Genomic DNA, 13,474 nt, shown 5'->3' with positions numbered 1-13,474 from the left:
AGAGATTGGTAAATCTGTGGAGTTTGTTGCCATGAGTGGCTGTGGAGGCCAAGTCATTGGGTGCATTTAAGGCAGAGATAGATAGGTTCTTGATTATTCAGGACATCAAAGGGTATGGGGTGAAGGCAGGGGAGTGGGGGTGATTGGAAGAATTGGATCAGCCCATGGTTGAATGGCGGAGCAGACTCGATGGGCCGAATGACCTACTTCTGCTCCTATATCTTATGGTCTTATGGTCTTGTACCCCTCATAATTTTGCATACCTCTATCAAATCTCCTCTCAATCTTCTATGTTCTAAGGAATAAAGTCCTAGCCTATTCAATCTTTCCTTATAACTCAGCTCCTCCAGACCCAGCAACATCCTTGTAAAATTTTCAACCTTATTTACATCTTCCTGTAGGTAGGTGACCAAAACTGCACACCACATTCCAAATTAGGCTTCACCAATGTCTTATACAACTTCAACATAACATCCCATCTCCTGAACTCAACTGATTTATGAAGGCCAATGTGCCAAACTCTTTCCTTACAACCCTATTAACCTGAGATGCCACTTTCAACATATTATTCCCAGATCCCTTTGTTCTACCAACTCTTCAGTACCTTACTGTTCACTGTATAAAACCCACCCTGGTTGGTCTTACCGAAGTGCAAAACCTCGCACTTGTCTGCATTAAATTCCATCTGCCATTTTTGGCCCATTTTTCCAGCTGATGCAAATCACTCTGCAAGCTATGATAGCTTTCCTCACAGTCCACTACACCCCCAATCTTGGTGTCATCTGCAAATTTGTTGATCTAGTTGACCACATTATCATTCACATCATTGATATGGATGACAAATAACAACGGACCCAGCAGCGATCCCTGTGGCACACCACTAGTCACAGGCCTCCAGTAAGAGAGGCAACCCTCTACTACCACTCTCTGGCTTCTCCCACAGAGCCAATGTCTTATCCAATTTACTACCTCATCTTGAATGCCGAGCAACTGAACCTTTTTGACCAACCTCCCATGCAGAAAGTGGTCAAATGCCTTGCTAAAGTCCATGTAGACAACATCCACTGCCTTGCCTTCGTCCACTTTCCCGGTAACTTCCTCAAAAAACTATTAGAAGATTGGTTAGGCATGTCCTACCATGCACAAAGCCATGCTTTCTATCCTTAATCAGTCCATGTTTATCTAAATATTTATATATTCGGTCCCTTAGAATACCTTCCAATAACTTTCCCACAACAGATATCAGACTCACCAGCCTATAATTTCCTGGCTTATGTTTCAGAAGTTCAAGGTTCAAAGGTTCATTTATTATCAAAGCATGTATCCACATACATCACACCAGAACATTAGTGCCCAAGCCCCCTCCCTCGCACAACAAAACAGAAAAGAAATATGCTGTTAAAAAACATAGAATATAAAAACCATAAATCTGAAAAAGTCCACAGTCCATAAACACAATAGTCCAATCCATAAACACAGAACTATGATACCATCCTATGATATCACTAACATTCATCAAAAGAGAGGGACACCACATGAGGCAGAGAGGCCTACCCACCTGCCACAGTGAGCCAGACAGCAATAGGCCGCTCACAGACTCCTCGGCAGTGATCAAAAGGAAGACAGTCAGTGCTGAACTCTCGCTTGTCTTCTGCATTCGCCTCGATGTCTCAGTCTTCCTCAGTGCTTTAATTGGCAGTGATGCGTGCTTTAATCAGCAAAATGGTGTCTCGAGTTTCTTCAAATCGAGGCCATCTGAGGACATGCTCACTTTCTGGAATCTTCTTGGAGACAGCAAAGCACTGAGTTACTCAATTGATCTCCAAACGGTAAAGCACAGGCTCTAACAGTCCCAGAAACACATCTGAGGTGTAAAGCAGATGTAAAAGAAGTAAAAAAGACATTTTTATGAGCTAACTGGAAGATGTTGACTGTGGGAGCATTATACACTGGCGCCATCTTGACCGGAAACCAGCCTTTTTTAAACAGCAGAACAACATTGGCTATCCTCCAATCCTTTGGTATCTCTCCTGACGCTAAGGATGGTTTACATATCTCTGCTAGGTCCCGCACAATTTCTGCACTTGCCCTCTGTAGGATCCAAGGGAAACACCTTCTCAGGCCCTGGGGATTTATTCAGTCTAACTTGTCTCAGGATAATCTATACACAGACCATGAAGTTGATGCGGCTTTGCCTCACTTCTATAGAGTCTGTGTCTGTCTCCCAAGTAAATACAGATGAAAGTCATTTATTTAAGATCTCCCACATCTGTTTTGGCTGCACACATGGATTACCATTCTGGTCTTCCAGAGGACCGATTTTGTCCCTTGCAATCCTTTTGCTCTTAGCATATCTCTAGAGACCCTCAGGATTCTCCTTCACCTTGTCTGCTAGAGCAACTTCATGCCTTCTTTTAGCCTTCCTGATTTACTTAAGTGTCCTCTTGCATTTCTTATATTCCATAAGCAGCTCATTTGTTCCTACTAGCCTATAGCTGCTATGCACCTCCTTTTTTCTCTTAACCAGGGCCTCAATATCTCTTGAAGACCAAGGTTCCCTGTACTTGTTATCTTTACCTTTTATTCTGACACTCACATATAAGCTTTGTACTCTCAGAATTTCACTTTTCAATGCCTCCCACTTACCAAGTATAGCTTTGCCAGAAAACAGCCTGTCCCAATCCTCACTTGCCAGATCAGTTCTGTTACCGTCAAAATTGGCCTTACTCCAATTTAGAATCTTAATCTACAGACCAGACTATCCTTTTCCATATTTACTTCAAAACTAGTGGCATTGTGATCACTAAATGCAAAGTATTCCCCAACATAAAATTCTGTTACCTGACCTGTCTCATTCCCTATTAGCAGATCTAGTATTACATGCTCTCTTGTCAGGACTTCTATGTACTGATGAATATATTTGACAAGCCCTATCAAATCTAGTGCTTTTACAATATGGGATTCCAGGTCAATATATGGAAAGTTAAAATCCCCATTTATAACAACCTTATGCTTCTTGCAACAGCCTGCCATCTCTTTACAAATTTCTTCCTCTAAGTCCTTAGGACTGTTGGGTGGTCTGTAATATAGCCCCATTAACGTGGTCCTACCTTTAGCCCTCAGTTCCAGTCATAATGCCTCACTAGATGAGTTCTGCAGTCTGCCCTGATGGACATTTTCCCTGACTGGTAACACCACCCCTCTTCCTTTAATTCCTCCCACTCTATCACTTCTAAAACAATGGAACCCCAGGATACTGAGCTGTCGATCCTGCCCCTGCTGCAACCATGTCTCACTAATGGCTACAATGTCATAATTCCAGGTGTTGATGCATGCCCTGAGCACATCCGCCTTTCTTACGATACTTGCGTTGAAATATACACAGCACTGGTCACTAGTTGCACCGTGCTCAACCTTTTGATTCCTAACTTTGTCTGAGGTCTTGCCAACATCTTTCTCCACAACCTGTCCACGAACTGTTCTGGCGCTCTGTTTCCCATCCCCCTGTAACTCTAGTTTAAACCCCACTATGCAGCACTAGCAAACCTTCCGACTAGGGTATTAGTCCCCCTCCAGTTCAGGTGCAAACTGTTCCTACTGTACAGAATCCGCCTTCCCTAGAAGTGAGCCCAATGTTCCAAAAATCTTGTGTTCAAAATGTTTGTTTCAAAATTCCCATTCTGTTTGTTCTATCACAGCTGCAAATACTTTGTTGTGATGCTGTGATTTACAGGTAATGACTGTACAGAGGTATTTTGCAGCCATGACCAGCAGTTTAATTTCGGCTCATGTTAAAATACTGGAATTATTTCCACATTTCTGAGAACCCATAAACACTTGTAGCTTGTTTTCAAATTTGTAATTTAAGTTATGGTATTAACTTTCTTCCTGTTCATTGTCATGTCATAGAGTCACAGAACACTACAGCACAGAAACAGGCCTTATGGCCCATCGAATCCATGCCAAACTATTATTCTGCTTATTCCCATTGACCCACACCTGGACCGTAGCCATCCAAAGCCCTCCAAAGTCCTCCTATCCATGTACTTATCCAAACCTCTCTTAAGTGTTGCACTCAAACCCACTTCCACCACTTCAACTGGTAGCTCGTTCCCTCTGAGTGAAGAACCTCCCCATCTGGGAAATGTAACACACATTTCAAGGAATTACGGATCTTTATTCCTGTATCCCTTTGTTCTACCATAATAAAGGTTATAATAACCATTTCCCCTCCAACACCACCCTTCTCCTTCTGGCAAAACTCAGCAATTTTTCCTTTGGCTCCTCCCACTTTCTCCAGACTCAGGGGGTAGCCTGCATGGGCCTCAGCGATGCTTTTTGTTGGCTACACAGAACAGACCATATTACAAGTCTTTCCTGGTAATACTCCCCAACTCTAAGCCAATATTGAAAATATTTATTACTTCATCCTGAATGCCAAGCGACTGACCCTTCTGGACCAGCCTCCCACATGGGACTTTGTCAAAGGCCTTGCTTAAGTCCATGTAGACTATGTCTATTGCGTTTCCTCCATCAACTTTTCTAATAGCCTCCTTCTACAACACTATAAGATTGGTTAGACATGACCTACCAAGAACAATGCCATGTTGATTATCCCCAACCAGACCTTGTCTATACAAATACTTATATATCCTGTCCCTTAGATTACTTTCCAATAATTTACCCTTTACCGATGTTAGGGTCACTGGTCTATAACCTCCCTGCTTATCCGTAGAGCCTTTCATTTACAACAAAACATTAGCTATCCTCCAGTCCTTTGGCATCTTATCTGTGGCTAAGGATGTTTTAAATACCCCTGCCAGGGTCCCTGCAATTTCTGCACTAGGTCTGAGGGGCAAGTCCCTTGTCAAGCCCTAGGGACTTATCTGCCCTGATTTTCCTCAAGACAGCAAACATACCTCCTCTTCTGAAACTGATATAATCCATGACACCTCTACCATTTTGCCTGTCTATAGACTCTATTCATCTCCTGAGTAAATGCAGCTGCAAAAGATCCACTTAAGATCTCCCCCATCTCTTTCAGCTCTATGCTGATCTTCAGGTAGCCCAATTTTGTCCCTTGTTATCCTTTTGCTCTAAAGATATCTCTGTAGAATATCTCGCAATTCTCCTTCATGTTGTCTGCCAGAGCAACCTCTTGGCTTCATTTAGCCCTTATTTCTCTCTTATGTGTTCTCTTTTTCTTTCAGCTTGGTTCTTTTTGACTTCATTATTAATAGATCAAAATTATGAACATTTTTTGTTACTCATAGTACAAAAAAGAAGCTTTCATTTGCTTTCTGAAGTAATTTGAAATTTAGCTGCATGTTTAAGATTCCTTGATCCGATCAGTTAAGGCCAGAGGATTGGCTGCCTCTTGTAAAACTGTCAAGAAACCAAAAAGTGCATGCATTGGTGTTCATATTTAATTTAAAAGACCGGACCTCATATTTCACATTGTGATTCATCAATCTGGTGATCAGGATTAAATATCTGAAATCTGCTCACTGGAAAACTTAAAAAAAATAGACTTCTGTGTGGCATTTACATGTGTCTATGATTGTACATTTACAAGAATATTTGTGGTCTCTTACAAATGTTTAAAATTTGTCTGCTAGAAATTTAGCATTTCTCTGGATACATCTACATTTTACCAGGAATGCATGAGACACAACAAAGTCACGGTATTAGCAGCAGAGTTAGAAGCCACTGTTAAGCAATCATTCTGCAAACGTTCCCACCTTGTTACAAAAGGGAATTGCTTTCAATTAGTTGAATTGCTTCTAATTACCAGAACATGATGATTTCATTCAGGGAAGTCTGTCTGGTCTTCATCTCAGTACTAGGAGGTTGCAGTGTGTTTAAAATACATTTGTGAACAAATGACTGTGGAATTTTAGAAATACTGGAATTTGAAATCTCTCACAAAGAAATCATAGAATTTTACCCAGAGTTTAATGGAATAGTCATGTCTCCTTGGTTTGTACTCTAACAATTATTAGCTGCTGCTATTTACTTTTCCTGGAAAGAGAATCATTATTAAATCTATTTTGAACAATTGGTTTGTACCTATAGGTTCGCATTATGGAAGAAAAGCTAAATGCAGCTAACATCCAGACAAGTGAATCCGAGAATAAGTTGTATAAAAATTGCCAGGAGTTGGAGGCCCTTGTAGTGGAAAAAGATGATATCATTCAGCGTTTAGAACTCCAGCTGGATGAACAGGTTTGAGCTCCTCTTCAGTAATTCATTCCTTGGTAACGCAGACATGGATGCCGGTTAAACATGAAATCTGAAGTTTTTATAGTTAAGTTTGTTTTTCTTCCATAGTAGTGGTCTTCTTGTCATGAATTCTTTCTCTTGCCCCTGTTCCCTCTATGGGACATCACAACTCAATTTATGTTCTATTGATTTAAAGAAAATGGTGATAGACTCCAAATAAATAACTAACATAACTGAAATCAAATGCCTAATAGAATCTCTGATCTCCAGCAGCTGCTGAATATGCAGATTCTCTGATCTATCAAATTGCCGGTGTGTTCCAAGATAATTACCAAAGAGGAATGTCATTTGGTTCATTTTAAATAATTTGTCTGAAGACATTCAAATTTGTTTTTCTTAGTCAGTACCATGGGATTGAGGATGACTTGTTTCCACTTGTGTTCTGTCGGCTTCAAGGTGACTCATGAGACTGACGTGAGAAATGCACACCCTTCCACAGAAGGAGCCAGACTGGGGAGGCTGGATGGGTGGTGGGAGGTTGAGCACTCCTTTGCTATTTATATGGCATCTCTCTGCTCCTAACTCATAGCCTTGAGCTTCTCGATATCATTCCAAGTGCTCCCTATCCACCTTGTGGTGTTATGGTCCATTGATGCCCAGTGGTCTGTGGAGGCTTTGAACATAACCTTAAATCTTTTTCCTCTATTCAGCTGGTAACCTCTTCCCATGGCATTCAAAAAATACATGTTTAAAGAGTCTTCCATCAGGCATACAGACATTGCAACCTGCCAGACTGTGCTCAATGCTGGTGGTGGCTCTGGATGGACTGAATCCAATACAATTCAGGGTTAGCTTTTTGGTCACTGGAAAATGCTTGTTGATTCAATGCATTATGTGGCAAGAGTTTGAAGGTTGATTTTTTTTTTATGTTTGTATCAGTGGTTCTGACATTAAATATGTACCCTTTGACTTTGACTTCCTACTCCATACCAGTTTTTATCCTGGTATTAGCATTATACAATGGGATATGTAATGTAATAACTATATTCTAGTTTCATAATTCTGATTTCATATTCTAATATAGAAAGTAAAGATCTTGAGTCACAAGTTACATGTCATTGAGCCATGTGTGACTCCAGAGCTGCAGTCTGAGAATCACTGTTCTCTGGGGTGTTTGGCAGTTCTGAAGAACTGAGGTCATAATATTGCCAGTTCTGAAGAACTGAGGTTCTGAGACATCAGGACAATATTTAACCAAGTTTGGCAACAAGAATCTCTGGTAATATTTGAGCCACAGAAAATCTTTGTTAGCGGGATATATGTCTTGCAGAAGGAAGATACTCGTGTATATTGAAGGTCAGTCATCACACCCACAGGACGTTACTGTGGGACTTCTTCAGGATGGTGTTCTATAACCAGCTACCTTCAACTTCTTCATTAATGGGCACCGACAGACATTATTCGCTTATTAAGTCAGAAAGAATCCATTTGCTTAGTTGCAGTTGCAATTCCCCATCCACCATGCTAAATATTCAATTCCTCCACCACAGGTGCTCCATAATAGCAGATTATAACTTAGACAAGATGCATGATATGCATCGTAACTCCCGTTGCCTCTGTGAAGAACATTCTATGCACTAGATGATGTATGGAATGGCACCACTGTAAGACCTGTTCCAAGTTTCACATAATTCTTCAGTGTCACCTGTCTTGGATCTCCATAAGCAGGAGAATTGTAGAGAGAGTTTCACAACATTCTCAAGGACTACTAAGAATGGACAACAACTGCCTTAATATGCATCCAATTTATTTTTTTAAATAAAGTCAACTATGCAAATTGGAAAAAAGTGATTTTCATGCATTTTCATCCATCATCAAGGTAATATTCACTTAAAATGATAACATTCAAAAGCCAGTAGAATCGTGAGTTACAGATTCTGGCCTGGCCAGTAGAGGGAGATGTTGAGTGACATACCAGATACTTTTTATGTTAGAACCTGAAGTTAATTTGAATTTATACATAAGTTCAATTCAGGAGACATCTTTGAAATTTTTCCATTATCCTTAGGTAATGTGTTCAGTGATGCTGAACATTACAGATTTGAAGACGTTAAGTCAAGTGTAAAAATGTCCTGTGTAAGTCTGGAAAGTTCACTGTTAACACTTTAACCTGCTCAGTTCCTTCTGTATTCCATAATCCCCGCTGCTTTTACTAAACCTTTCAATGCAGCAGGAAAAGCAATGAACAGTTGAACTAACAATCATATTCTTCAAAACCATGAGACTGTGTGCTCAATGATCTTTAAATTCAGCTAACTTACTTACTGCCTATTACCCCTGCTGGCACTGAGGCACCTCCGCTCCGTCCGCCACAACAGACAGGATCTCCCGGTAGCCACCGACTTCAACTCTGCTTCACATTCCCATTCGGATATGTCCATACATGGCCTCCTCTACTGCCATGATGAGGCTAAACTCAGATTGGAGGAGCAACACCTCATATACCATCTGGGTAGTCTCCAGCCCCTTGGTATGAACATTGAATTCTCCAACTTCTGGTAATTCCCTCCCCTTCCCTTCCCTTCCCCTATCCCAATTTCACTCTGCCCCCTTCCCCAGCTGCCTACTACCTCCCTCATGGTTCTGCCTCCTTCTACTACCCATTGTGCTTTCCCCTATTCCTTCTTTCCTGCCTATCACCTCCCTGCTTCCCCTCCTCCACCCCTTTATCTTTCCCCTTACTGGTTTTTCACCTGGCACCTACCAGCCTTCTCCTTCCCACCCTCCCCCCCACCTTCTTTATAGGGCCTCTGCCCCTTCCCTCTTCAGTCCTGATGAAGGGTTCCAGCCTGAAACGTTGACTGATTATTTCCACAGATGCTGCCCGACCTGCTGAGTTCCTCACGCGTGTTGCGAGTGTTGCTTTGATCCCAGCTTCTGCAGCTTATTCTGTGTTAATGAAGGTGCTTCACCTCTGTCCAGTGTTCAGAGCTTCCTTCATCATGCCGGTAGCTTCCTCTCAGTCTTCCCTGCTGTAGGCGATGCAAGTCTCAGGTGGAGACTCAGGAATACCATCATACACAGATATAGAAGGATTCTTCCTTGCTTTTTCCATAACAGTTTTGTTTGGTTATTAACCCTGAGCTGAACCTCCAAACCTGGAGTAACGGTGGACAATTCCTCATCTGGTCTCTACCCTTTGACCTGTTTGGCATGGGTGACTCTGCCATGAGCCAAAGCAAGGGGCTCTGACTCTAGCCAGCATAGTTCTCTTGGTCATTGAGACACGCAAGCCTCCAAGCCATGACAAAGTTGTGGTCCTCTTGGAGGTTAAATCCAGATGTTCAGGAATTATTTTTCAAGGGAAAACCGGATTGATCAGCCAATTAGTAAATTAGTGGACATGTGTTCAGCCAGAAACGCATTGGCCACAGTTGATGGAAGTAAAGTTTTGCTGGTAGACAAACCCTGGAAAATCCTTTAATTAAATTATAGCCTTTCACATTTTGTTTTATTTAATTGACGAAAGAAAATGCTGGGAGAGAGATAGAACTGATTATTGGTATTGAAAATGTCAAAAGTTAAAAGCGTCCTCACTCAGCTTAATTTTTATATAAATGCTGCTCCTGTTACATAGGTGCTGAGTTTTGATGGGCTTACCAGTTACTGTTGGGTCGTCTGAAGCGCAGAAACTGAAAATCTGGATTCTGGAACTAAAAGCAACTTAGCATCATTGAGCTGCAAGGAATTGTGGACACTTCAGGTCCAGCTATTACATCAGAACTATTGGTTAGCTTGTCCAATTGAGCATTTCTTATGTTTCAGACCAGATCCAAAGCTGATAGGTTATTAAATTATGAAAAGCATTATAGACATATAACACTTTTATTAATGTCACTTTATCAGATATACCTGTGCACCTGCTCATTATTGTAAATATCAAATCAGCCAATCATGTAGCACCAACAGTGCATAAAAACATGCAGACATAGTCAAGAGTTTCAGTTGTTTAGGCCAAACATTAGAAAGGGGAAGAAATGTGATCTCAGTGTCTTTGATGTGGCATGATTGTTGGTGCCAGACAGGTGGTCAGAGTACCTCAGAAACTGCTCATCTCCTGGGGTTTTCATGCACAGCAGTCTCTAGGGTTCAGTCTGTGGTGCGAGAAACAGGAAAATATATCCAATGAGCAGCAGTTCTTTGGGCAAAACTGCCTTGTATTGAAAGAGGTCAGAGGAGAATGGCCAAGCTGGTTCAGATGACAGGAAGGCGACAGTAAACTCAAGCAACCACACATCACAACAGTAGTGTGCTGAAGAGCATCTTAGAATGCACAACACATCGAACCTGGAGCTGGATGAGCTACAGCTGCAGGAGACCACAAACAAACACTCAGTGACCAGGAGGTACCGAACAAGTTGTTGCCCCTAAGTGGAATGAACACATATGCAGTGTTCATTAGAAAGTAGGGATAATGAGCATTAATTAGTTCCTGATTGATTATCATTTTAAGTTTCTCCTGACAAAGACAGAAGCTTTACTTCAATTACTTTGTGTAAATCCTGTTCATTCAGTACATCTAACCTGATCCTGGATCTTATCGTCCATTCACTTCACTAATAGCTTTCAGAGGAACCTCAATTCTGTTTTAAAGACAGAAAGAAATGGAGATTAAATGAGATCAGACAAGCTTGCAAAACAAATCATGTACAGAGAGCAGAAAGGAACTCTGAACTATGATTGACCCTACTTGGATTTGAAGTACGGTATATACATATTTGCTACCGGTTGTCTTGACAGAGTTTTGAACAGAATAATGGAGAAGGTTCTAACAAAGTTATACTATAAATGAAAAGGCCATCAGCTAATGATTCAAGTATCTTTCACAAATATTCAACTTTCCTCATTTATAGTTCAGTGTTCTGTTGCAGTGCAAAATATAAATTGTTATATAACTTTTTTTGTATTTTAGAAGCATCTACGAGGACAGGAGGCTAAAGTTATTGAAGAGAAAGCAGCTAAAATCAAAGATTGGGTGACAATGAAGTTACAGGAGGTACTCAGGCCATGCCATATATTTATAGGAAAATATCAGCACCACATACTGAACTGCCTATGTAAATATGGTTCAGTATTTGATTCTTTATAACTGTGTTAGAATTTCTAAGTGGTGTGGAGCAGTTGTAGTTTTTTAATTATTAGGTTTCTGAAAATACACTTAAAAGATTATTTGTATTTATAATGTGACAACCTCAAGATATTCCAGAGTGTTTGTGCCAGAATGAATTACTTGTAAGCCTTACTCACTTTTGAAAAGACAGAAACTACAAATTGCAAACAATAAGTTCCCACAGTCATATGATCAAGACCAGATTATCAGACTTAATAACGTCTATTGAAGGATAAAGGCTGGTCGTGATTTAAAAAACTTTATGCCACATGATCATTCACAGTCACTGAGGAGCTGAAGAGGCTTCTGCTAATCAGCTCATGTAAACGCACTTCAGAGTTCATGTCCTCTAATTTGTCCCATCAAGTCCCCTCAATGATGGCTGCTTACAATGTAGCTTGGGAGAATAAAATCATAAATATTACACAATATATTTTGATGAGCATTTTCAGTAAAATAAATATTATTGACCTAATTAGATGTGTTTTAATGTGGAGTGATAAAGGATTTAGTGCCACATTAATATTCTCTGCTTGTCTGTAGCTTGAAACTGAAAATCAAAATGTTAAATTTGCCAACCAGCAACAAATGGAACATATCCAGATCCTTCAGACAAAGCTACAAGGTAGGAACAAAGTTTCCCGAAATATTAATGTTTCACTGAATAAACTCAGCAGTCTATTGTGTATTCTTATCAATATATTATTGATGTATTATTGATTATTGAACATGTTCACTGCCCTTGTTATTCCTCTGGATGCTGCAGGCTGCAAGTCCGCTGACCCATGATGTGCTAAAATGAAGCTAAAAATTGCTCTGTTACTCACCCACATTCCATCCATGTCTCACATGTCTGCCCTAATCCTTCCCCACCCCGACTTAACAGGGATAGGGATTCCCTTGTCCTTACCAATCTTCCCATAAGCCTCTGCCTCCAACATGACGTTCTGCACAACTTGTAACAGCTCCAACAGGATCTCACCACCAAGCATATCTACCCTTGCCCTCCCAGCTTTCCACAGGGATCACTCTCTCTACTTCTCCCTTGTTGCTCATTTCCCTCCTTCCCAACTTATTCCCTCTCCAGGCACTTCCCTGTAACCATGCTAAGTGTTACACTTGCCCCTACTCTCTCACCACAATTCAGGACACTAATCAGTTCTTCCAGATGAGGACATCTTTACATGTGAATCCAGTAGTGTCATTTATTGCATCCTGTGCAGCCTTCTCTACATCAATGAGACCTCATGCAGACTGGAGGGATCACTTTGTCAATCCCCACCCACACCTCCCACATCTCCCACCCCTTCCTACAGCCCCCATCACCACCCACCACACCTCCCATTCCTGCCCACACCTCATCCTCATTAGCCTACTCACATCTCCCATCATCACCCACCACGTCTCCCATCACCACCCACACCCCCATCCCCACCTACCCACACCTCCCATCACCACCCACACCTTCCCACACCTCCCATCAGCACCCACTCCCCCTGTCACCCCCACGCACACCTCCCATCCCCACCCACCCCCACCCCCATCACCACCCACACCTTCCCACACCTCCCATCACCACCCATACCTCCCATCCCCACCCACCCACACTTCCCATACCTCTCACCCCTTCCCGCACTCCCAACCCCACCCACCCACCCATCACTCCCACCCTCACCTCCCATCACCACCCACCACACCTCCTATCACCACCCACCCACACCTCCCATCCTCACCCATCTCACCCCCATCCCCACCCACCCATACTTCCCATCCCCACCAACCCACACCTCCCATCACTCCCACCCACACCTCCCATCACCACCCACACCTCCCATCCTCACCCATCTCACCCCCATCACCACCCACCCACACCTGCCATCACCACCCACCCACACCCCCATCACCACCCACATCTTCCACCCCTTCCCACACCTCCATCACACCCACCTCACCACCCATCCCCACCCACCCACACCTCCCACCACATGGATGAAAATGTAGATGGCTGGGTTTGTAAATTTGCAGTTGATACCAAGATAGGTGGAGTTGTGGATAGCGCAGAAGATTGGCAAAGAGTACAAC

General features: G+C 42.1%; 1 protein-coding gene across 1 annotated transcript in view; it reads left to right on the top strand.

Annotated features, from left to right (window-relative positions):
- Positions 1-13,474, top strand: part of LOC134350465 (pleckstrin homology domain-containing family H member 2-like) — a 145,168-nt gene that overhangs the window by 51,068 nt on the left and 80,626 nt on the right. The window contains exons 4-6 of the mRNA XM_063055678.1: positions 6,076-6,225; positions 11,195-11,278; positions 11,936-12,017. Coding sequence (XP_062911748.1) covers positions 6,076-6,225; positions 11,195-11,278; positions 11,936-12,017 — 316 coding nt within the window. The remainder of the gene's footprint in view (positions 1-6,075; positions 6,226-11,194; positions 11,279-11,935; positions 12,018-13,474) is intronic.

Source organism: Mobula hypostoma, chromosome 8 (genome assembly GCF_963921235.1).
Source record: "Mobula hypostoma chromosome 8, sMobHyp1.1, whole genome shotgun sequence".
In the NCBI taxonomy this organism is placed as follows: Eukaryota; Metazoa; Chordata; class Chondrichthyes; order Myliobatiformes; family Myliobatidae; genus Mobula; species Mobula hypostoma.
Note: the sequence above shows the minus strand (reverse complement) of the source record. Positions and strands in the feature narration are given on the sequence as shown.